Source organism: Larimichthys crocea, chromosome VI, assembly GCF_000972845.2.
Source record: "Larimichthys crocea isolate SSNF chromosome VI, L_crocea_2.0, whole genome shotgun sequence".
In the NCBI taxonomy this organism is placed as follows: Eukaryota; Metazoa; Chordata; class Actinopteri; family Sciaenidae; genus Larimichthys; species Larimichthys crocea.
The window spans coordinates 24,038,583-24,066,050 of NC_040016.1; the positions used below are offsets into that span (position 1 = coordinate 24,038,583).

The following is a 27,468-nucleotide window of genomic DNA, read 5'->3' on the forward strand; positions in this document are numbered from 1 at the left end:
GTGTGTACAATGGTTTTGGGATTTGGGCATCTTTCTGCTTCAGCAGGAAAAACAAAATAAATGCTAAAGATATAGACTATTTTTGTCATGTATTATGAAAAATGTGGACATGAAATGTAGCTCTTTGGCCACAGTCCTTAAGGATTACAGCATCCAAATGCTGGCATATAGTCAGCAAGATCCTCCAAACTAAATGAAAACCTGCATATTCTAGAATATAAAAGAAATAAAAACTTTAGGAAGATCTCCATTGCCCCCATATAATATATTATATTTAACTTTAATCTTTTTATATATTCCGTTTACACCGTTTATACAGTTCATACAGTTCACACAGTTAAGTAGCTCCCCTGTGCACTGCCAGAGATCATTCCCACATGGACTGTATAGCATGTGTCTGTTCATGAGGACAGACACAACAAACTGACTGATGCAGATGTGAAAGAAGATTGTAAATGTTAGCACGACTCGTGCTGTATAATACAGATGATGGTTTAGCATGTTTGATTTAATTGAATTCAGCACTAATTACATTGTTCACAGAACTCACTGAACCAATGATCAGTCACTTACAGAGACAAACATCCTGCATCAAATGAGGATAAACACAGACTGTTACTGTGTAAAACCACGTAGCCTATTGTTCTCGTTAAAGTTATGTCAGACTTGATGTAGTCATCTGTTAAAACACTATAATTAGGAAAACTCAAACTGTGGTTACAATAATAACACGTTAAGAATAAAATCACTTTAGATAGATTAAACTTTAAATGTTAAGTTTTACAAGTCTCTCACCACAGAGCTGAAAAAATAATAATTGAAATAGGAAAGAATAGAATAAACTGTCATCACTTATCAGTCATTGTGTGTCCCATCAGTCTCAATCATACTACTCAGATGGGTGGAGGGGTCCATTTATTGGAAGATAGTCAGGTAGAAAACAAACGATATAAAAGTATCACAAATTATCACAACCTGCCAAGACAACATTGAACCACTTAAGGTGTGACATTTTAAGTAATATGCCCCATATGAAACTTGAAAGTTTATTAAGACAATTACAAGTTTTCTGTGAAATGTGTTTAAATCTGCAAATGAGGCATCGTCAAGCGCTGACTGTTGGTGACTTGAGGAGAAATTTAAAGACACAAGAGACAACATGTCCAAATGTGTAGTTGAAGACGATACATTCTGGAAATCATAAAGTGTCACACGTTAAATAAAACGTGGGCAGAAAACCGCACAATCTGGAAACACTGATCCAGCACAGTGGTGGAAATGTAATCAGCAGTCATCCACACCAAGTACACATTACATTCTGTGACAGCAGTTAGCAAAACACAGCGTCTGTGTTTCTCTGATAGATTATGTTGTTCCCTGTGGGGATTAATACAAGCTTCCTTTAATCTGCCTATACTGTCAAAGGAAACGCACTAATGCTAATTTCTGCTTTGACCAAGGCTTTGTGCTCTGATGGCACAGTGATTTCATCTCAGACTGGAGGTTGATGTGGAGGTAAGAGTTGCAGCATGGCCTGGTGCCAGGCTAGACTGTAGTCTGTTTTTTGTTGGTTTTGTTTTGTTGCATTTGATCCAGAAGTGGAGGAAGGGCTGAAGGCTCCCGGCCTCATGTACTACTGCAGTCCACTGTGGGAGCACAAACACAGATTGCAGGCAGGTCATAAATAATATTTTACACACACACACACACACACACACACATACACACATACACACACATAGTCTGGTACACAGTAAAACAAATGTTATCATTACACAGGAATTATATACTATTACTTAGAGCATACAGCAAGCAGTGCTGTTTACTTGTTCATTTGATGTGTTTCAGAGGCAGATATGGAGGGATTTTATGTAGACATTGATTAGCATTTACAGTAGCCAATAGCAAGTGTGTGTTACAGCATCATTGCTATGTTTGCATAAAGTGCCATGATATATTATCTAGTATCTACCTTCTAGTGAACGTGGCCGGATTCAAAACCAGCAGTGACCAGTCTACAGGGAATACAGTAGCCTACTGTGGTGGGCTGAGTCAGTTCAGTTAGCTGCACAGCTGAGCAAACTAACAAGAGGTAAGCGGTGTAACATTATTCCCTGCTGGTTTGATTACTATATGGAAGATGTCACACTATGATGAACCCACAGAGAATTATCATGCAGCTCTGCAGTTAACCTCGGCAACAAGCTACTTTTTTTTTAACCTGTAATCATTTTCCCAAACGTGTTTCATTGTACTTTCCTTTGAAGAATAGGTTTTTATGAATGTTTGTTTTTTTAATATTTATAATAATTAATGACTGCCTTTAATAGAGATGCGGTCAAACAGGTTTGACAGAAACTTTTCAGGAATTACAGAAACCAGTTTCCACAGGGACAGCACTTAGACTCTGGGTTGTCTTAATGTAATGGCCACAGTTGCAGATCAGATTTTTTTTTACAAATGCTCTGACAGCCTTGAAGAGCTGTATCAGAAACACATTTTTGTTCCATTTCTGTGTGCATGGAGTCAGCGGGACGCGAACCAGCACAGGCGGAGAAGAGCTTTAACGTGGCTGCTCTATGGGCCCAAAACACAGAAAGTGAAAGAGAATGTTTGCCATATACGCCTAATCAGCTTTTTTTATTAGAAAGACTGGCCCTCTATCTCAGGACACAGTTCTCTTGATACATCAGTGTTTCAGCTGCATTGCTTATGCCCAGGAACCAAACCTGAACCTCGGTCAACTGACTCCCCCTCCCCTTTAATTGAAAGCAACAGCAAATCCCTGGCTATTTCCAAGGCTTTACAAAGGCATGATGGGAAATGTATCCTGCTACCTGAAGTAGGAAAGAAGAGTGAAAACGGGGGGGCTGTCAGCAGTTCACAACAAAGAAACTAAAAAGCATTGAGACACTAACACAAAGGAGTAGGCTAAAGAGCTGTGCATGGATGTGTGTTTCTTCTTTCATCTTGCAGTGTTACCTCCATCCTCAGTCTTTGTCCAGCCTAAACCCTGAGGGTTTACTATGGCTTGGTAAACAGTGGCGTCAGACTAGGGCTTTTTCTTATTAATCCTTTGCTTCAATGCTCAGATTTGACTTTCATCATCGTAGAAAGTCACCCCTAAAGCGGGTCACCAAAGCTGGCAGGCTGATGTTTTATGGGCGTTTTACATTTGTTTTGCAGCAGCTCGGAGGGTTTGGGATTTGGGTTTGCTGCAATCACATTCTGCTCGTGAAAAAATACTGGCTGACTTCCTCATCTGCTATTGTTTTTCCCTGGCAGGGCGGGGATGATTGTTGCTTTATCCATACATCACACTGCTCCAGAGCGAAATATCTCAACACCTACTGTCCACATTGCTATAACATTTGGCATGGATATTCATGCTCCTCAGATGATTCTAAACAATGTTTGGATCCACTACACTAAACCTCAGCAGCTGTGGAGGAAGTGCCTAATGGATTAAATATGTCAATTCAATCTAAATTTATAAATGATCTGCCTAGTTCCCCACAAGAACAAAAAATCCATTATATACACAAAAAATATTGAATTGTAATGGACAGATTGCAATCCAAAAATCCAAATCTGTCTTGCCACTCTCAGACAGAATTGACCACTGGAGGGCTTGAGCGGTCTGTCTTTGTTTTTTCCATATATACAATTTACCGACCAAGTAAGGGAACCACTTGATTACCTTTATATTTCGCACTTTCACTTAAGCATTTTCCACTGTAAGCTATGCCTTCATCTCTACGTGCCACCAAGAATGAATCTGCATGTGTTCAAATCCACTCATTTCTATTGCCCCGAATGTTGTCAAATTTGTCTCTATGTTTCTGTATGCAACACTTTTAGATTGTCAGGTTTAATGAGCATTTTCTATGTGTTTTTACTTTAATGAATGATCTTCATTTCTTACATTCTCTGGTTTAGACTGTGGTTCCTGCTTTTCCTTCCTTCGGGAGGTTGTTTAGTCGAGAACCTTCTTCCACAAGAATAATTACAGTGGACTGGTAGAGAGGACACAGAGACAATTTTCAATAATAACTCATGCGCAGTCCCTTCAAAACTCATACTCAGACTCCAGATAGATGCCTTATTTTTCTGTGTTATTTTTTGTTGTTTATTTATTTCAGAGCACCTGATTGTCATACTGCACAAAGAGAGTCACAGGGAGAATTTGCTTACTGAGACATTTACCTTCATTAAACTAAATCTGCCTCTCAGCATCCCCCCTCCATTTTTCCAACACTCTCTTGCACACAAGCTGTTTGTCTGTGTGCATTTCTTCCAAACACATTGTACAGAGTATCCATCTGCCAACACAGACAGAAAGATGACACTTCAATCACACAGTGCAAATCCATGTCTGGTTGCACGTCTTGCCACCCAGCACGCGTTTGACAAATGGCAACATGCAGGAAGAGGCCAACTTCAACATCAACCCAAAGCACTACAAAATGTTCACAGCTTGATAGCATGGCAGCTAAATGCAGATTTCAAAAAGAAAACATTTTGGGAAAAGTTTCACTGTGTCGGTTACAAAGTTTCTGTATGAATGTCGTTTCTTTCTTTAATGCTGGCACAGTATGTATGCAGGTTGTCAACACTGACACAGGCTGTGATGTCAGCATCTCTTCCAGAGGTACTTTCCAGTTTCCTAACCCAATCAAGTATTCAGTCAAATCCAGCCAGGTGTGACTGAGTGTTCTTTCCCCAGAGGTCTGAATGTGAACCTGCTTTGGCCCTTACATTGTTGCAAGGTTTGGCCAGGTTTTGGGGACTGTCAAGCAGAGGCCGATTGTGTCTGAGAACTGGCCCCTTTTAGCAGCGCTTGAAGTAGCTTCGGGCCACAGTTGGCCCCCATAATTAGACTAATATACTTTGGATATTTTTAATTTCATCATCCATCACGTGTCTGGCATGAGTTTGGCAACTGGATTTAGTGGATTTAGACTGCTGATGGGCCCAGGCTTCATTATTTCAATGTGTTCATCAGGACACTAACAATGTCAAGGACTCAGCCAACATTCCATTTGTAGTGCTGTTTGGAGGGTGTCTGTGGTTGCTTTATGCAGACACAAATTGACACAGCCAGAACTGACAGGACATCACTGTAACTCAAAAACTACATGGTCTCATGTGACAGCACTGCAGAGATGCAGGCCATGAGGACACAATCACTGAAAGTTCATATTTTTCGAGTAATCCCATTAAATCAGATTCAGGAAGTTGACGTTCTCTCTTTCTATATTCAGGATTATACATTTTATATGTATATGAGCTATTTGATGCTGTATAGTGGAATGTTCTGAATTTTCTGAATAGGCATAGAGTCATCTGCTTAGATTGTAGTCTTTGATTAGACCACATTTAACACTCAACCTATGCGCTTTGTAGTTTAAAGGAATCATACAACACTGTTGTAAATGTCCTTATTCATAGTTTTTTCTGCAGAGCGAAATGAGAAGCTAGATACCACACATGTCTGTGCGTACGGAGCCACGGAGAGAAAGAGTATTTCCAGGAAAACATTTTAAATGATTCCATTAAGAAAAATATATATATATATATGTATAATTTGGGGTTTAGCTCAGTTGGTAGAGCAGCCGCCCCATGTGGGTTTGGATCGACCGGTGGATCTTTCCACAGGTCATTCCCGTCTCTCTCTCCTCATCTCTCTCTATCATCTCTCTCTCTCTCTCTCTCTTCTCTCTCTCTTCTCTCTCTCTTCTCTCTCTCTCTCTCTCTCTTTCTTCTCTATCTCTCTCTCTATCTTTCTCTCCTCTCTTCTCTTTTTCTCTCTCTCTCTCTCTCTCTCTTCTCTCTCTCTCTCTCTCTCCACATTCCTGTCACTCTTTAGTTGTCTCTATCAAAATAAAGTTTGAAAAGGCCAAAAAATATTATCTATAAGAAAAACATTGATGCTGCTGGAGAACTGTTTTTTTGTTTATGCAATGTCATGTCTATACTATTTCAAAAGTGCCTCAGTGATATTTCTCAACGTATTAGTAATAATTCATATTTCACTGATGCATGGACACATTGCTTATGTTTTCCATAAGATTATAATTCATGTATTTCTAATATTCCTTTAAATTCTCTTATTCAAAGTGACCCAGTTTCCTTGTGCTGATCATTAAAATTTCATTTTATCTCATTTTGTATTTCAATTAGATGTCTGCATTGCATTCTCATATTGTGTATTTTTGGAGTGAGCTAAAACAAAACTCCAAATCACCACGGGATGTGAGTTCTGCTTCGCACTAACTCTTCTCCTCTTTATTCTTTCCTGTCTCTCTGCCATCCTCACTCTCTCCCACCAGCTGGAGGCTTTCTACTCTATCTTCACCACGGAGCAGCAGGACCATGTAAAGTCGGTGGAGTATCTGCGCAGCAACTTCAGACCGATCCAGAGCTTGGACAACCGCCACGTTTTCAAGTCAGCAGTCAAAGACGCCTGGCTGCCCGACCTGACTGACAGCGGCAGTGGGCCGTATGGCACAGAGGCTTCCAAAGGTAGGAGCACTGAGAGTTTCAGTTTCAGATGTATTAAACTTATTCTTTCCATACATGTCCTAATTAATAAAGAAACTAGCATCAACACAGAGCCTGTGACTGACACTTGGATCTAAATAGAGGCCAAAACATCAACTTCACAGTCATGCTTGCATAGTTCTGCTTCCTTCTTTTGTGCTTATCAATAAATGATTTAATGTTTTGATGGTGATTCAAGTGCTGAATTGAAGGAACAATATGTTAAATGTTCCTAAAAAAGAGACTCTCACATCCAGGTGCCAGCACTGTACGCAGTCTACACACGGTTCACTTTATTCCCTGAAAATATGTTTAATTTCATCCACTAAGACAATTTCCTAGTGCTTAGTGCCATCTCTGATCAATATATAATCTTTAAAGTTTCCCATCTTCTCTCCCTGAACGGCTCCACTATTCTCACATTACTCCTGCATGGTGACATTTCTTAATGTTAATAAATGAGGGACATTCAGTGTTGCTCATATGCCCACAGGAAACTGATTGTCTTCTGTGTGTATGTGTGTGTGGTCTGGGCTAGCTCTCTGTCATTTCACCAGCACACTGGGTAACTCCCCTAGCATAAGGCAGTGGGAGGCACACCAGCCGTCCTCCCACTCCTGCCTCATTACCACTCAAACAACACCACACATTGTGCAGTGTGTGCAGTGTATATGTGTGTGTATGCATACATGTGTGAGGGTGTGCACGTGTTTCTCTGTGTAAGCGCTTGTGGGTGTGTGTGTGGGTGTGTGTGTGTGTGTGGCCTAGCATCTGTGCTGTGTCAACTGTCCTAGCAGGATATGTCCCCTCCCTCCCTTCATACACACTTCCATATGGTCGAGCAGGAGAGAGGTGCATCACCTAGATGTGCACACATACACAAACTCACAAACTGTATACTGTCTGTGCATGTGTTGTCCTGGCACGGTATGCTGCATGCTCGTGCAGAATGTCCTTGAACGCTGCAGTGGGACATGTTTGCTGTAAGCAGATCTATAAGTCTGGCAGAGGAAATGCAGAAAAGGAGGAGGAGGAGGGAGGAGGAGGGAAAGGACAGCTTGAAAAAAAAAAGGCAAAGAGGATTAAAACTGGAAAAAAAATACTGGACAGACAGACAGACAGACAGACAGACAGACCTCCTACACACACTCTGCAACATGCTACCATAGCTACAACTAAGTGGGCTAAGGATGTAAATCCGTGCATGTATGTGAGTGTTCAGCTGGTCTTTAAGCCTGTCTTACTGTGGCTCAGCCTGAACACCCTCCTACTGCAGGTCCTTGTCCACAGAGTTCACCATGTTAAACAGCCATGTGACGGAAAAAATTAAAAATGCAATAAACAACTGCACCGCTAGTTGCTACAAAATGAGAAGACCAAGATCACTGTCAACTCTGCGTGTCCAATACAGTCATGTTTTACCTACTGACTGGAAGCAGTGGGGGCTGGAACACCTTTGTCTTGTTAGTTAGTAAGCTCTGTACACATCTTAAACATATGCAGTGATATGATTGTAAAAACATGACAGTAGTTTTCTTTTCATTCACTGATGTGTTCCAAAAAAAAAAAAACGAGTAACTGCTGCTGTTAGAATCTGAACCCTTCTTGAAAATGGATTTTTTCCATATTAACATACAAAGGACTACAGCTGCCATGAATTTAACTTTTCCATATTAACATACAAAGGACTACAGCTGCCATGAATTTAACAACTTGGCAGGGTGCAAATGTAAGTGCAGCTCCTAACTGTTGGTTTCCAGATTAAATTGATATCGTTCTGAACAAACAAATTTGTTGTCAGCTCCAGTTGTCAGTTTAAAATAGATGATTATAATTCAGTCAGGAGGTGTAACATGAAGCCCAGTTGTGATTTAAAATAAGTAGCAAATAAAACTAAGTGCCCAGGGTGCCAGCCTCTTTGACTTCTGACAAAGACTCTTGAAGTGTCTTTATTTTACTCTTGACTCTTAAAAAAACAATTTTTGCAAACACATGAATAGCTTGAGTTTCTTCTCAAGTTGCTCAATGACTCAATGTACGACTCTCTAAAAGGAGCTACGCAGTACGTACAGTATAAAATCTATTACCACATCTAATGCACTGTGAGGGTACATGGACATTATAAAGTGTGCATTCTTTGTACAGTTATGTAGTGAACATAAAATAATACTGTTGCATACATAAGTATCTAGTGACATCTCTGGTCTGTTATTAAATAAAGTGTCAGCTTGTGCCAAAAGTAGGCCTATTTGCATTTTTATCTCAAGTGCTGATGTTGAAGTAACACGTTAGTGAAGTCAGCTAAAAAAAATAAATAAATGATACATTCTCATAAATTATGTAAGTCACATTGCACAACCTCTAATGGAGCCGAAAAATGAGTAGAGGAGGAACAAGAGTTATGTTTATTGATCTTAGACAACATGTCGAGTAACATTGCTAATAATGAAAGTTTAACTTCATAATGTGCTTGCACTTACACTTTATAGCACATTACATTTATACCATTTATGAGATGTACAATGCATCAGTAAGCATTACGTGTTCTTCCGAGCATGGTCATAAAGCCTTATGGATGTCTGCTAGCCTGTGCCCTCCTGTGATAATGCACTCCGAATGTGGTTATAGAAAGTGATGGCTCACTTTTGTTCTCCCTAACTTCTGCTAAAAAGACTTCAGTGGCGTGTGTTCGCTTTTCAGTTTTGTTTGACCTGCAAGATAGATAGTATCCTCTTTCAAATCCAGATACATGGACATGACTGGATACTTTATTAAAGGAATAGTTCAACATTTTGTGAAATACACTTGGCTTAGCATGAAGACTGTCAGAAGGTAAACAATAAAATCCACCTATCAGGACCTCTAAAGCTCTCGAATTACCTATCTATCTGCTTGTATACTGGTCTATGTGTGAAAAAAGGATCAATAAAGTAAAATCTTCTTCTTCTTCTGGCTGCTATGAAGCAATATAACATCATTTTAGTATCAGAAATAAAAACAAGAATTATCTCTACAGAGACTGCATCACACACACACACACACACACACACACTCTCTCTCTCTCTCTCTCTCTCTCTCTCTTTTGTTGGTTTCAGTTCAGTTCAGGTCTCTTTTACCTTAAATTAGCCTGTTCTAGCTTTATTCAAGAAAATCTACACTTCACATGGAGAGATGAATAATATTTTTCAGTTCTTTTTAAGTAAGGCATGACTGTATATTTATATAATACATTTGCATACGTTAAAATCAGCCTTTACTAAAACAAAAGGTGATGCTATGATGTCACCTCTCTGCACGCCTTTTTCTGTCCATTTTATTTTAAGAGTTAAGATGTCCAAGAGCTGGATGAAGTCCCTACATGATATCTAAAGGTGAACCAATGACAGTTTTACAAAAAGATACAAGTACCATATCAAGTAGTTTGAGCAATGCAAGTGCAGTTTAAGTGCTACTCAATTTTCAGTGCTTTACACCATCTATTGGATGCCTCTCAAACAGTGATGCACGGGTGGTGTCGTTTAGCTCAGTTGGTAGAACATCCAGCCCATGTACAAAGGCTCAGTCCTGGCCACAGCAGCCCAGGGTCCAAATCTGACCTGTGGCTCTTTGCTGCATGTCATTCCCCATCTCTCTCTCTCTCTCTCTCTCTCTCTCTCTCTCTCTCCACATTCCTGTCACTCTTCAGCTGTCTCTATCAAATAAATCTAAAAAAGGCCAAAAAAATAATTTGTGACACACTCGATGCTCTGTGCACAGATGAGCATACTGCCAACACTGAGCAGCATTTACATTTTTTCACATCAGAAGACATTTTCCTGCCATGTGGCAGTAAGTGTCTATTATCATGATGTCTTTAATGTGTGCAGCCATCACTGCTGACTGAGGTTTCCCAGCACAGTGCACACTTCTGAAGGACCATTGTGTATGATTTAGCTGCATCTAGCGGTGTAGTTGCTGAATGCATCCCCTTCATGTCACCTATTCCTTTTGAGCATCTAGAGCCAGTGTATATGAATGCAGGTTGAGGCAATCTTCACTTCCTTTTTCACTTCCTCTAAACTTGAACACCAGGACTAAGGGTTTTTGGCTACGTATGAATTTTGGACTGTACGAATTGGCTAATAACAGTGTAAAGTGGTACATGGCCTTTTTACTGTTGTTCCCACCCAATCCCTCCCAGTGTGAAAGCCTGCAGACCGACCCACAATCAAGACCCGGTCATCGATCAAGTGTGGTCAACATGCTGCAGGGCCAAAGATGTCCTTTCCTCCCCGAAATGGCTTCTTAGAGAGTTATGAGAGAGGGAACGAGAGAGGGAGGGAGTTGTTCTCTGTGGGTTTTACCTGTGTCAGACACCTCCCCCACCCATGTTTTGTTCTGTGTGATTGGGCCCTAGTCTCCATCACTCACTGCCATCCAGACCTTTCCCCTGTGTGTAGGTGTGTGTATGTGCATGTGTGTGTGTGTGTGTATGTGTGTGAGAGAGAGAGAGAGATGGTTCACTCGTCTTTGATGAAAGCCTTAAGAGGATCTCTTCATCACCCTGCCAGACACGCAGGGCTACATAACCCTCTCAGTTCCACACAGGAAACATGAGTTGTAGCAATTTTGCAGAAAAAAGTGTGCATTGTGCATGCAGAAAGACACACACACAAAACAAACACACACACACACACACACACACACACACACACATACATTTGCATGACAGGCTGCTCCTTACAAGGATGTGAAAGGACCATGTGAGTGACACCAGCTCTGTTGAAGGATTCATTCAGATTTGAGGAAAATACTGCAATATAACCCACAAGTGTGCTGATGTTGACACAACTGATTCATTTATAGATACAAACTTTAATGAATCCTCAGACATTTTAGTAAACGACTTACTTTGTCACATCTGTCCAGGGATCTTTCCACAGGTGTGCACTGTCCAGCTAAATAAATCAATAAAGTCACTTAAGAGAAGTCCAGGTCCATCCTGTTTAGACCAGCGTTACACAAAAACCTAAAGCTCCTGTTTAATACATACTCTACATGAGTGCAGCTAATAACTTTCACTTTTTTTAAATGTAACATTTAAAAAATGATGGGTATTTGATGACTATGTACTTACATATTATATATACACATAAAGTAATAATTATTATTTATGTATTAGTAAAATCATTGTGAATGGCCTAAGGAAGCTCAGTTTAACCTAATATATTTAGATTAGTCCAACAATACAAAATATTTTTTTAAGATATTTTTGAATAAATAAAAGCAGTATATTCACAGTATATATGTGAAAGAGTACTCTTTGTTTGTTGATGTAATTTTCAAATATTACTGGTCTGAAGAAAAGGCTTTTCGGGCCACTGCATGTCACGTGATTAACGTGGAACAAGCAGTTGTCTTTGTATGGTTGTAGGCTTTACAGCCAAGCTCAGCTCCTGGGAGCTCCATAATAAAACAACTGTTATGAGCAGGCGTGATTGCTCATTTGGCCCATATGGTTGATAGGTATTGCTATGTTGATCAAAAATGAGGCAAACTAGTTGGTATATGTGCAGGTCTCACTTCAACAGAGGGCAGAACACCAGCATGCCACTGAGACTGAAAGGCTAATCACACGTGTACAGCTTTACCTCAGACTGTTACTGCACAGGCTCATTTTACTCATTTTACTTATTTCATTTATTTTTATACTTGCTTTGAGGACTGCAGTCACACACACACACACACACACACACACACACACACACACACACACATGCAGCATGGCTGACTAGGTCCAGGTTGATATAATCTGTTAAATATGATTTTCCTGCATAGAGGTCATTCACTGCTTGACTTCCAAATGATGTCTGTGTATGTGCATGTGTGTGTTCTACTTTTTGAACGTGTGCTTTTGTGTGTGTGTGTGTGTGTGTGTGTGACTAATGGCTTTAGTAATGCTGAGCCACATGGGGCGCGACTGCAGGTTATGAATAGAAAAACTCCACCGCAGCTCTTTATGAGCAAGCTAATCAATTTGGTTCCACCAGGCACACGAAGCCTGTTCTCAATCAACCCGTGTTCATCTTCCAATTACCTCACACATTTGCATAATAACATACAGTGTTTGAATAATCGTTATCTGCATTGTTTGATTCAACGAACATAGATTTAAAGCACAGATATGTGCACACCTGAACAGTGTACCTGTTCACTATGCAAACAGGTCACTCCATCATTAATCTGCTGCTTTAACAGCTTCCCCTTGTGTGAAAGCTTTCCACCAGATGTTGAACCTGGCTGCAGGGATTTGCTCCCACTTAGCACCAAGAGCATTAGTGAGGTCAAACACGGATGTTGGGTGATAAGGTCTGGCTCAGAGTCAGTGTTCCAGTTCATCCCAAAGGTGCTGGATGAGGTCAGGGTTCTGTGAAGGCTCAGTCAGACCATTTCTCTATTGACCTGACTTGGTACACTGGGGCACTATCATGCTGAAACAGGAAAGAGCCTTCCCCAAACAAGTTGGAGGAACTCTTTTGTCTGAACTAAACTGCTGTTGTAAGACTTCCTTTCAGTAGAGGCACAGGTCCCAAACCACATGAACCAGCCCCAGACCAGACGTACACCTACTACGTACAACTACTGATACTGTAATAAATCAGATGTTGTCCTTGAAGTCTTATATGCTAATGGTAAGTCAGTCCACCAGCTTAGCTTGAAAATATATTAAACTGACTACTGAAAGTATGAATAACAGCAACACTGTAAATACTTGTACAGTAAAAACATATTCATTCATATAAAAGCCCAGGCTAAAATCATGCTAGAGTGTAACGATAGGCTGTATTAAAGGGTTTCTGAAGGGCCATCATGAAGCAGTCCCTCCTCTTCCTGGCTAATCTAAAAATAGTTAAAGATAGGGATGTAAACGGTTAATCGGTTAATTGTTAAAAAAAAATGTAATCGATTAAATTAAATTAATCGGGTGAACTGAATCTAGGGCCATTTTCCACAGGAGTTTTTTTTCAGTGAAATGTCATGGTGTCGCCAGTTGAGGGCGCCATTGCTTAATCTAGGCCACACCTGAACGTACCTGAACGTAACGCGGCGACAGACCCGGAGTGGAGTATGGAGCATTTCAAACTAAGTAATGATGACAAAGACGCTCAGTGTAAACTCTGCGGTGCTACGTTTAAGTTCAGCAGCTCTACGAGTTCACTAAGATACCACCTTCAAAACCTTCAAAGCATTAGCCACTAAGAATTAAATACATGCTATCTGCTCCTGTGTGTAAATAAACATGCTCAGCCCACTCGTCACTCTCAACATTTCTGCGGGAAATTGTTTAATAGAGGCCCTCTAATTTTACTGTCACCTTCCTCAGGGATGATTGAAGCTGTGTTCAGTACTACATGTTACTGTAAGTTTCCAGGGCTAGTAATCTTACTGTTACCTTTCTCAGAACAAGGGAGATTATAAGTGCTGCTGCTAATGTTTCAAGTACTTTACCAGATAATGATATGTAGGCTTAATATTGTGTAGGCTAAGCCCATATTGTATAGCTTTAAAAAATATTTTATGTTGCTTAATGTTTCACATGCAACAGGTGAGCCAGTGCACAATTATTATTATTTTATGTATTTCAATTTTCTGTGCGGAATTTATTTTGGTTAAATGCCAAATCTGTACCGTATCCCAACTGGTACAATAAAACATTAGTTGAGGAATATAACATGCATTTTTATTCAGTATATAAGCAATATTTTGCTTTGTGTTAAAGACACCGTGAGAAATGTATGTTCTCAGGAAAAAAGCTGCTCATCAGTTAACCATTAATCGATCGATAAGGTCAATCAACTAACAATTGATGAATTAATCAATAATTTGTATCCCTAGTTAAAGATATAGATCGTGGTGGAGCAGGGAGCTAAATAGGCCTGGTCGCTCAAACAGGCCACATGCGACAGCACCCACCAACCAAAGCGCCCACAAGTGGACGTTTGAGGAACTGCAGTTTTTGCTCTCCATGTTGGCTTCGCTTCATTTAGGGCCAGTGGGTAGTCACAACAATATCTAGAGGGGTGGAATTACCTGCACTGTAAAAACTAACATGTGTAGAGTTCCACTGATGGTAGCTTGATAAGTGAAACATGGCAAAATGGAAGCAAAACTGGAAATAATTTATGAATGAAAGAAGACAAACTGAGCACTAAACACAGCTAATTAAACAGGAGTGATTGCTCATGGTGGGAATTGTAATATCAGAAACATACTGTGTGTGTATGTGTTAATAAGAACCATACAAATCCTCAGATACAATGGTTTTGTTCAGTATTACCAGCAAGGCAACCCTACAAAGACACATTCACAGACCCATATAGATATATCATATCTATATGAGAGGTATCATGAGACGACTATTATGATTTCTATATAAATAACACTGAAAATGGAACACATGAGGTAAATGAGAAAAGGCCTTTTAAACCTATTTTAGACATAACGGCCTGATCCTCAGCCGGTGTTTGAGAGTTTACAGTAATAACTATAAAATATTCAATATCTGAAATCAGATACTCCATCTATAGTGTGTCCCAGCTGAACAGGGAAGTCTCACTGGTCAAACAGAGACATCTAGTGGCCAGCACAGGATTGGTCCTGTCAGGATGGTGGAGGTCCGTATGCAAGAGGGTGTGTTGTTAAATTCATAATAAAACATACACTGTTCATGTGTTTGTCTTCATATCTCCCACTGCCACATATCTGAAGGCTGAGCAGGTCGGCTGCAGTTTGCCTAAAGACAATTGTGTGGTTGTGTGTGTGTGTGTGTGTGTGTCTCAGAGTATCGCAGCCAAATTAAAAACACATCATGAATACAAGTTATACTCACATCACATAATCTCTGTCTCTGTCTGAGTGTATTTGAAAGATAAGATATTCTGTCATTAAATGATCTCTCTTTGTCTCCTTTTACATTTCATCACTTCCTTCATTCTGTCTTCATTCATCCATCCATCCTTTATTCACTTCCCTCTATTTTATTCATGTCCTGTCCATCCTTTTATTCTTTATTTCTACCTTACTTCTTTTTTCTTCTGACGCACCAATCCTCACCTCCTCCTCCAATCTCCTGGCTTGCTCTTTACACTCATCTGCCACTCTTTCTCTCCCTTCTTTCTCTTCATTCCTGCCCCCCTCCCCTGCTATCTTTATCTCATCCTCTCTTTTATCTTTGTTTTCATCTCCATCCTTTCATCTTTGCTCTTCTACGTCATTCCTCTTCCTGTACATTTCCTCCTTCTTTCCTCCTTTCTTTTTTCATCCCTCCTCCCAGTATGCAGCAGTGCTCCCATCAACATGAAGGTTCAGCATGTGAACGGCAGCGCCCTGGTGGTCCGCTGGGCTCGTCCGGAGGTCACCTACCACCCACCCATCCTCCACTTCCTGGTGTCCTACAGCTGGACAGCCCATGACGACAGCTACGAGGAGACGCATCTCACAGATGCTAAACATAAACTGGTGAGACTGGGATGGACCGGGGGCCTTTAGTGGTAGGGTTAGCCTGATGCAATGGGCTGATACTGAAGGCCTGGTGATAACATATAGATGGTCCCAGATGTGGCTTTGAGGCCATGCTGCTCATGTTCCTAGACTGCAGTGATAACAAAAATAATATGCACGTGAATACATCTTGTAATACATCAAGCAGCTGAAAGATTCAGGCACTGACAGACTCTGAAATGTGAGATGAGAGTTTGCATCTGAATGATGTTTGCTTGACGAGCTCTGTTGTGAGAAAATCAAACAATTAGAAAACCTGAACACTATGCAAATGATACAATGCTGCTGTTACAGTGTGATATATTCATTAATATAACAGCTGTTTGGAGAACAATGACTAATGCATTAGTGTCAGATTGTCTTCTGCACAACGTTTACTGACAACTGAAGTCTCATTATTGTTCCTGTAAGGTCAGGGGCAGACACACACATTAGAATGTAAAAATCATCCAAATGTCAGCAGCAATAACTTTTTCTTCAAAAGAATAAACATAGATATAGAGTCATTTACCAAAAAACCTGACAAAGCTAACATGAGTAATCATTAATAATCATTTTATTCACAAAGAAAAGCAGAGCTTGAATCCCCTTTAGCCAAGAGAAGATGCCAATAATCCACACACTGTCCCAAATAAGTCTGCATTCACAACAATCTAATAACCCAGATTCATAAAATATTATCTCTTTGGTCTAAAACTGCCCAGCCAAGTGTGTCCGTTCATACTTGTTATTATTCTATATATATATATATCGATATGTGAGAGGAAATATTCACATGTGCATTGGGGGAAGTGCTTAAGGATGTCAAATGTAAAACTAATGCTTATTAAAATCACACACACACACACACACACACCTGACATTACCACATTATATAATTTAAAAAAATGACTTATGACAAGTGTGGACAAGATTGGCTGCATACACAGTAAAATGAGCTCAGTGTTTAAAATCCTTCATTGAATGAGCTTTTTGCACACGCTCAGTCTCTCTGATGTGCTTCCTTGGGAAAGAAAAGGGGAAAGCTCTGTTCAGACTTTCCTGACTCTTAGCTGCCGATAACCATGTTTGCATTGCCATATATTCCACCGAGGTACAGAAGAACAATGAATGTTTTCAGTTCTTCCTCACACACAGCTCAGATTTCATATCTACAACTCTGTGTGTCTCATCACACAACTGTGTCTTAGGCTTTGTGAGGAAGTGTGTGTGTGAAGTTAGTTTCAGTAGAGTTTATTTTACCCTCCAGCCATGTCAGTCAATGGTCACTGACACTGAAATTAAGCAGCAGCCACCATAGCTGAATAATGAATAATGAAGTTTTACAGTGCAGCAGAAATTTAAATAAACTAAATGTGAATAAACAAAACAGATTGTTCCTTGAAATGTATTGGTTGTAAAAATAATAATAGCAATAATAAAAGTAATTTTATTTCAACTGGCTGTTACCAAAAGATCACAGGATCAGGTTTTAATTCTTAGTTTTAGTCCTGGCTGATTTGGTTTTTGGTCTGTGGTTAATGGTGGTAACAGCAAATGTATTTCAATAATACAGCTCCCAGAATTATGGCTGCTGTTATTAAAGGAAAAGATATTTTAAAATATCTTAATACGACACTCACACGCCGTGTGTACAGGGAATGAGTTATAGGTTGTTCTGAGTAGAGGAAGGTGATCACAGGTATATGTATTTTCATATTGCATTATGCATATATATTATGATAGATTTTCTGTCAAATGTATTTGACACTGTAAATGGATAAAATAACAAGATAAAAGATGTTTTGAACATCAGACTATAAAATATGATCTGAAACATTACCTCAAATATCCAGAAATATTAAATGTTACCACAAAATATGAAATGCATTCTGAAGTTTGACAGAAGCGAATGTGAGCATAAAGTGTGAATCTTCAAAATGTCTTCTTAGACTGTTTGGTGTTGAGCCACAGCAGAAGGATGCACCCTTTTATTCTCATGTAGATCTGTTGCTGGGACAAAACACTGGCAATAAACCTGCATGAGACTGCCAGGACAAAGATACCCACTCAATCTGGCCAACCTAGACTGCTGCAAGTGACTTTATGTTGGGATGAATTTTGGAACGCAGATTTGCACAGAACAAGGAGTATGGATGTAGGCTCTATGAAGTAATTGCTCAATATCCAGCATGGGTATGAGATGATGATGATCCAATAATCTCTCAATGTACATATTGCATGTGCATAATGTTTTACAATAGACTTATATTACATTAAAACTTCCCACAGCCACTCCTCTACACTTACTCACACCTTCCCATTCTGTACAATAGACAGCTCTGAACCTTCTCTGATACACACAGCCCAAAAACATTTTATTTTTTGCTGTTGCCGTGTGTGCGCATGTTTTGCCTCTCCATGTTGACCCTGTCATGTCACATGTATTAAGTTCTTAAGTTCACCTGTACTGCTGGCAAGATTTTAATGTGAACGTCAAATAGGTGAAATGCTGAGTTTGCACAAAGCATCTGAAACAGCAACAGCAGAAAACTTATACGCAGATATATACAGTAATAATAAAATGTGCTCACAACACAGGGCCAATTATAAATAAATAAGTCTTACTAATTGCCTGTCACAATTAAAAGTCTTTAATATGTTTTGGCTTCAGCTGAGATAAAAAAAAATATTGCCTCTTACTTGTGATTTTTTTTAATGATGATTGTTTTATTAGTGCTCGTAATCTCTTATTATGGATCATGTTTTTAATGTTGATATTTAGCAGCTTTGCTACAAAATAATGAGTCCAGATTCCAGATGAGACAATAATCAATGACTTCTCAACCACACAGCGTCAACCACAAATACACTCACATAACAGTGCTCCATATTCATAAATGCAGCTGCTGCCACCGCACTATTTCCTTTTTGACCCTTTCCGTCCTTGATTGCTTCTTTTGTCCTTCATTTCTTTCTTTTGTTTTTCATGGCCACTGCTTTCTGTCCTTCCTTCCTCATCATCTATGGTTTCCCTGAAAGCTCAGTGCACTGCTGCTTTTTAAAAAAACACGAGCACATTAAGAAAACAGCTTCATCAACCTGACAACACAAGTACAACATTTAGAAAACACACTGCAAATACAGCAGAGATGCAGCAGAGGGGAACTGCTTCTAGGGGACACAAAAAAATGATGAACCTGTCCTGGGCATGCTTGTTGCCGAGGTTTGTCACATATTTATGTATTTTCTGTTTAGTCTACTGAAAAGTAGAACATGTCAGAATTTCATTTTTACAGTTTCATAGTTTTTCAAAAGAAATATGATTTTCTTGTTTTCATCTTAAAATTGTTGATCTAATAAACACAAATTATGAGTTAGTAAGTAGAAACTCATCAACATAGAATTAAAAATGTCAGCACAGGTGAACCACATAGTTCCAATTAATATATATAATTAATCTATATATAATATATATATATATATATATATATATATATATATATATATATATATATATATACTATATATATCTCCTCAGAAATCATTAAAAATACTGAATGACATTTTCATCTTGCACATGTGCTGTCAGATTCATAGACGTTTTCTAAAATACACCACTCACTCAGTTCAGTTTGATTTTATACACACCAAATCATAACGAAGTTATCTCATGAACTTCCATACAGAGCAGGTCTAGACTGTACTCTTTGTAATATTATCTACAGAGACTCAGCAATTCACACCATGAGCAAACACTTGGCGACAGTAGCAAAGAAACACTTCCTTTAAGAGGCAGAAACCTTGAGCATGATCAGAATCAGAAATACTTTAATAATCCCAGGGGGAAATTATTTTTGTTACAATACTCCAGGTATACAAACAAACAAAAACAACATATGAACAAGTAACCATCTAACACTATATATATATATATATATATATATATATATATATATATAATATATCTATATATATAATATATACAACAACTGCGAAAATAAAAAAACACACTTGAATCGTCTGGTATATTTCCATGAGCGCTGACATCACTGTCCACATGAATTTCTAGGTAAACAGTGTATCTGCTGTGAATGGAGCAGTCTACTGTATTTGCTGTAATTGCAAATTATGACTAACAGACAAATGCAGCTGCACTTGGGGGAAATGTGTGTATTTGTGTGTGTTATTTCAGAAATACAGAGGGTTTTACATCATCACAAATATGACTGCGAGGGCCTTGGAAAATCTAATAACTTGTTTTGGCACAAAACTGTTTTGACGCATGCAAAATAAGCACTGATTGCATCATTAAGAAAATGAGTTTTTTTTTGTTTAACAAAGGCACACACACACACACACACAGATTTGGAAAAAAAAACATCTTATTATGAGAAATGGGTCAGCAGAGGTTTTAATAAAGTAGTTATTAATTTGTCTGGGGACAAAAAGATTTTGATCACAAACACACACGCATGCACACACATTAAGCTAGTAACATCCTCCATCAATTCTTTTAGAAATGGTCTCATCAGGAGCCAAAATGAGCTATGAGAGAAGGCTGTGGAGCAGACAGGAGGTTTCATTCCCTTACATTGTAGTCTGCTGGTCGACTAGTAGAATACTAATACTACTGGAGGGGATGCGGGGCTGCCAGCCTGTGCAAAAAGCATGACCTTGGGCCAGTGGCTCTGTGGGAAAACAGGAACCACTGCAAAAAAAGGATCATAGTGCCCCCTGGCTGTTGAAGCAGCATCAGCTTTCAGAACTGGAATCATGCTATGATGAAAGGAGGGGGAGAGGTGGGATGTGTTTTATCCTCCCATCATTAACTCAAGAGACTATCCCTCCCTCTCAAATCTACTTCACTCTCCCTCACCCTTCCTCCTTTTACTCCCTGGGTTTCCCCCCCACCTCCTCCCATCCACGCACATTTTTTCCCTACCTCTTTCCATCAGCCCTTTGATTTTGCTCTTATTCCTCATATCCTCCCTTGATGCTTCTATCTAGGTCACAACAGGGACTTACATGGCTTTGGGACCACCCAAATCCCACGCACGTCCCCCTTGTCACAATCAGTGGAAAATCCCCGTGTTATAAAACCCTCTGGACTGGACTACTTTATGGCTCATACCACTTGTGAAGAAACAAGGAAACAAGAAACAAGGTTCCTAACTGGATTCAACAGGGCAGAACTGGCACAAGTCAGGAAGTGGAGGGTGAGGGTGGGAATGGGGGTTGGGGTGTACGTATAGATAGAAATAGAAATAGGGCCACAGGATATAATGTAGGCAAATACAGCAGCCTGTAATAAATCCCCTCCTCACGAAGGTTCTAATTTCTTAACATTGTAGTTTGTAGTACTGCTGAATTGTACTGACTTGTATAGAGAGGTGTTTCTGATATACTGACACATTGAACCAGCACCATAGTGAACTGGCTTCAACAAAAACTGAACACCATCATTTTAGCCAGGTGAACCTGATAAACTGAGTTTATTCTATGTCCATTTTATATTTAGCAACAGAGTTTGCAGCCACACTAGCAGCCTAAGCTTTGAGCTACATGCTAATATCAGTGTGCTAACAATAACGTTAACATGCTTATGTTTACCTTGTATAATATTCACCATGATCCCCATTTTGGTTCAGCATGTTAGATGGTACATGGTACATGGACTGTACTTATATAGCACCTTTCTAGTCTTGATGACATCATGCTCATTAGCACTAAACACACTACAGTGGTCCCTCGTTTATCGTGGGGGATACGTTCTAAAAATAATCTGCAATAAACGAAATCCACGAAGTAAGTTTTACAAATATTATCCATGTTTTAAGGCCGTAAAACCCCTAACCACACACTTTTATACACCTTTTTACACGCATTGTGTACAGTACTCCCTTAAACAGGATGGAGAACACATGTGCGGTTCTCCCTTAGCCAATTTAGGACGCAGAACACAGTGTGCGTTCATACATAAAAAAGCATGCAAAATTACACTAAAAAAATCCGCAAAACAGCGAGTCCACAAAAAGTGAACCACGTTATAGCGAGGGACGACTGTATAACAAGTATAGCTGAAGCTGATGGGAACATGAACTAGTCATTACTTCAGTAGATATGATTGGATATTCTGATATAATGATGGTGCTAGATGAAAAGTCTACTACTACTACTGTCAGTGGTCTTAATATACGTATATGTTGTCATAAAATGTGTTTGCTCGTACATAAAAGCAAGATAGTAATGGTGCAGATCTGTTCTGTAAAATGATGTTATTCCAGATTTAAACTTTCTGTTTGATTATCAGCAGCCACTGTACAGTAAAGCTCGAAGATGTTTACATGGAGCCTTTTGAGTTCTTCAGTCTTTGCCACAAATCTCTGGGAGCAGGAGTCAGCTGGAAGTGTGAATCCTCCACAGTGCAAGTGTGAACAGTGACACCCACATGTGACAGAGCACCGCCTCCTCATTAAAGCCATCAGTTGCACTTCAGACTTGCTGTACAGTTCCATGGTGCATTTGTTGTGATGATATCTAGTTCCCGCTAAATTCGGGATGAGGAGATTAAAGGAGTTGCATGTCAATTTACATCTAAGATGTGAAAACTTATAATTAACCCAGTTCAACTTTCTAAATGAAAATGTGTGTGAAAGTGTCACATGCATCATTTTAACATCAGTATGCCATTACCACATCAGTGGAAGTTCAATTTGCCTGAACTAGGACATAGCTACTGTGCTCCATCATGCTGGATTTGGGGGGAAATCTGCAAGATTGCCTCATGCCATAAATGAGACTGCTCTGCCAGCATACATTTTCTGGAAAAGTGGGACATAAAATCTAAAGAGCAGATTAGATTGTATGTGAGTGGCATGTTTTACATTTTTTAAATGACTTTTGAAGCTGAACTACTACACAAACAAGTCTAAAATAATTGTTCCCCCAATAAAATTGATTTGGTCACCTGTTTACACATCCAATAATTGACAATGAGCAACATTATTTACTTGGGATTGTATTTCTGGCCAGCTGATGAATGTGAATGTAAGTCCAATATTTACCTTCCTTTTAGCTTTTTTTGGCCTCCTCCAACCAAAAAATATTTCACCAGCCTGTTGCTCACTGTGTCTGTGTTCCACTGCAGTGCCTTGTGGGTTGGACACGACCAGCTGCTGTTACTGAAAACACATTAATGAGAACACACTGAGCTAAAAAAAAAAAAAACGCTAAAATAAAATATGCTAAGATTCTACAGGTTTGTCACTCTGAGCAACCCCCCATGTTACACATAGTAAGTTGACCCATTGTTCATATAGAAATGTGAATTAATTGCAGGAGGAGGAGCAATTCATTAAAGCTGCATTAATTGCAGCTTTAATGAATTTAATTTAATTTAATGAAATGAAATGAAAAATTAATTTCCTTCATGTATGTATCTGTGAGGCAGGAAATGGAACAGAAGGGACATAGAGGATTGAGAATAAAATGTTTGATTGTGAGCAGTATAGTTTAATAATGTGAATATATAGACGGGTGATATAACACATTGGTGTAGCTGGCACACTGGGTATACTGATGTTTAAGTGTCTCCCCCTCACTGACCTGGTTTTACCTCTTGAAACCATAAAATAGAGCAGAGTTTTCTGATTATCCGCTGTGGTAATACAGCTCATGAAATCTCCGGCTGATAAAATTTGTCAGAATTGATTAAAAAAATTAGACTTTAGTAAAGCAATGAACCTGCAATTGTTAAAACAAAATGAAGCAGGAGAGGAATAAAACCAGAAAGTCTAATATACAGTTAAAACAAGACTATACTGGTATGGATAGATACAGTATGGATGACTAAATGATATCTGTATATACTGATCGAATGAGAAGACAGAAGAATGTGACAAATAAAATACAAATTGTTGGCTCCCGGTGAGTTCATGAAAGTAGTTTGGGGGGGCTTTGACAGGCAGAAAGAACAGACACCTTGTTTTCATGTGAAGCGCCCCATTAGTATGAAGGATTTTACCTGAGCCAGTTCCATCTTCTGAGAAAGACACTGAGGTGTGGTTGAAAGCTAAAAAGTGGGTGTTTGGGCTCATGCTCTATGTGTTTGACAGGGAGATTATAATGTGGGAGTAAGCATGGGGGAAATATGGAAATAAACAGCTTGGATAAAAGGTTCAGGATGAACGAGAGAGGAGAGAGAGTCATACGTTGTCTGGCTTGTATAGCTGCAGTGAGAATGTGAAGTAAACGGACTGTATTAAAGGCTGCTGAGAAATAACAGTGTTTGTGTGAGGACGAGCCTTCCTGCTCTAACAGTTCTGTCTGGTTTTGGTCTCTAGACTGGACCCAGGTCTGTTGTTCTGCACTCCTGGTGTCAATCAAACTCTTATTTTTGATTTAAAACTGTTTACATTTTGATTTATAACTGAAGCAGCACATTGGTCGCCACTTCAAAGGACATTTAAAATTAGATTTAGATGAAGGAATTCCAAGTCATTGTGCACTCCCTCCTCCCACACTGTGCCTCTGTCAGGGTCAGTTAAGTTTAGCTTGTATTCATGCACACATGTCGTGTGCTGGCTGGCCTTTAATTAGACACAGATATACAAAGTCTTGAGTTTGAGGAATTAGCAATAACGGCCTGTTTTTAACATGAGCCTGCTTAAAACCTAACAAAGGCCCTCGCCACTGTTTGAGGAAATTGGTAATAAAGTGGTAATAAAGGTAATAATACAAAAAAAATGTATTTTTGTTTTTATATTTAAAAATCAAATGAATGTGATCAACTTAAGCATGTTTTAATCCATGCACCCCCTCTTAATGTAAACTCACTGTAACCAAATGAACATGACCTGTGATACAAACTGTGTGTGAATGGTGTGTGTGTTGTCCAGGAGGCCGTCATTTCTCCTGTCTCCCCCGATGTGCTGTACCTGTTTCGAGTCCAGGCCGTCTGCATGAATGACATGCGCAGTGACTTCAGCCAGAGCATGCTCTTTAGAGGTAACGCGCACATGCACACACACACACACACACTCTCTTATACCTCAAGTGCTCATGAATTGCTGCCACATTATCTCTGATATGTCATCATGAATGTCGACAGTACGTGTCTCTTTCAGGCCTCTCTCAACATGCCGTACATACTGCCTTATATTTATGCAAACACTATTAACTGACAGTTTGAATTCCTTTGATCATAATATCAAATATTTCCTGCTCAGATTATTTATGTGAACAGCTGCAGGCTACAGCAAAAATAACTGAGCTAAATAACTGAAGGCAAGCAACTGCAGGCAGTAAAATGGATTCACTTCATCTAGCTACATTCAGTTTATTGGCTGCCCCATTAAGTATTCAGTGCCTTGCATTTACATCCTGTCATGTTGTGATTAACATGCTTAAAATGCACTGTGTCTTCTTGACACCCCTTCAAGTGAAGTGTTGCCTGGTTGTCTCTTTTATGTTTAACTGTGGATTATCCCTTTTTTTCTTCTTTCCTCTGTTAAGCAAACACCACCAGGATCTTTGAGGGGACAAGGATCGTGAAAACTGGAATGGTGAGAGAGCAGAAGCGTCTTAAGTCTTTTCACTCTTTATCCAGCAGAGAGCAGTGTCTGTATTAGCATCATTCTTCCCCTGTATGGATGTCCCTATGGGAATAAAAGTCAGGACTACAAAGTTCAAACAGAAATGTTCATCATTTTCTTTCCTTCATACCTTTAAACATCAGGTGATAGTCAGATTTATTTTGGGCTTCTCTAGAGGAGACCAGTCCTTGAGCCAAAGTTAGAGGACTGAATCTTGTATAATAGTCACTAATGTAAAAGTTGACTGAAGAGAAACAACAAATGATTTCAAATTCTAATCAGTAGCTTTTTTTCTCAGCCCACAGTGTCTCCAGCGTCCTCAGCCGACATGGCTCCCATCTCCTCTGGCTCATCTACTTGGACCTCCTCAGGCATCCCCTTCTCCTTCGTCTCCATGGCAACTGGCATTGGCCCGTCCTCCAGCGGTAGTCAAGCAACGGTGGCATCCGTGGTGACCAGCACTTTACTAGCCGGTCTGGGCTTCAGTGGTGGTGTCATCTCCTCCTTCCCTAGCTCAGTGTGGCCAAGCAGAACACCAACCCATAATCCAACACGCCAGACCACTGAACCCACCGAGCCCACCAAAGAGGCGACCACCTCTTCCTCTGCTGTGATGACAGCCGCTGCCAAAGATAACAGTGAAGCTGGTGGAGATGATGGTGGAGAGAACAGCAAGGATCAAGGAGAAAATGGAGAAAGGGAAGGAGAGGATAAGGATGAAGAAGAAGAAGAAGAAAAAGAGAAAGATGAGAAGAAGAGAAGAAAGGGATCAGGAGGCGCTGTGGAGAGGACAGGGAGGAAGGACAACAGCACAGCTGTGAATGTGCCGACTAGTGAGACACCGGACGCCACAGCAAAGGAGAAAAAGCAGCCTGAGCCAGATCCAACGAACACTCCGCCTGGTGCAGAAGACCAGCTGGAGTATACCCATAATCCACCTGACTCTAACCCTGCTACCACAACAGAGGCAACCAACGAAACAGCAGCATTCCCTGCCCCCAGGGACCCAGCAGCAACACTCAGACCCAGGACAGGGGGAGACAAGACGCACTGGCCTTTCTCCATCCATACTGGTGAGTCAATTAATGTGCTGAAGCCTCGTGTGAACAATCAATTACCTTTGATAATTTGGAAAACAAGACAGGTAGAATTTGGTGACATTTCAGAACTAGAAAATTGTCAACTTTCCATTTCAAAGAAAAGAAGTGATGAAAATGTTTTATGAAGGTTTGCCTGTTTGTTTGAGGAATCCTATATACCTCCTGGCATAAGAATACAATAAAATAACAGGATGAGGTCCATAGTGAGCGTTCTGTTCCTTCGAGCGCTTTCCAAGGCACACTATTTGCAGGAATTCTTTAAATGAAATAATACATTCAAAGCTGACAAAACAGTAAAATTCTACATGTTGGATGAATTGAAATTGTGTACACCCATATGGACTATATGCACCCCAACATGGTAAGGTAGTAATACCTGGCTGTATTTTTTGTGTGAATAAACAAAATAAGAATAGCACTGATGTGAAAGAGTAACAAGCTCTGTTTTATTCACATATAGTGTTCTGAATTCACCACTATCACATTTCAGTGGAAAGTAGCAGGAAGATATAGAAGATCTCTAATTCCCAGGAGATGTGAGATCAATGGTTAGGCATTTCTTTCTAGATTAGGATGAAGAGGGATGTGGAAAAAATCTAATGCATCAGCTACTTCTGCAGTATGTATGGCACTTAGCAAATGATAGGCTCAGTGAGGCCAAATTTCATTCTGTAGATTTTTTTTTTTTTCATTAAAAGTGAGAGTAAAGA

The 27,468-nt window shown here is 39.7% G+C and overlaps 1 protein-coding gene across 3 annotated transcripts in view; it reads left to right on the forward strand.

The window, feature by feature from the left end:
• LOC104933232 (receptor-type tyrosine-protein phosphatase gamma) overlaps positions 1 to 27,468 on the forward strand; it is a 369,578-nt gene that overhangs the window by 307,148 nt on the left and 34,962 nt on the right. For all 3 annotated transcript variants that reach the window (XM_027279289.1, XM_027279290.1, XM_027279288.1), the window contains exons 8-12: positions 6,333 to 6,525; positions 15,857 to 16,041; positions 24,963 to 25,071; positions 25,579 to 25,628; positions 25,957 to 26,731. In XM_027279289.1, coding sequence (XP_027135090.1) covers positions 6,333 to 6,525; positions 15,857 to 16,041; positions 24,963 to 25,071; positions 25,579 to 25,628; positions 25,957 to 26,731 — 1,312 coding nt within the window. The remainder of the gene's footprint in view (positions 1 to 6,332; positions 6,526 to 15,856; positions 16,042 to 24,962; positions 25,072 to 25,578; positions 25,629 to 25,956; positions 26,732 to 27,468) is intronic.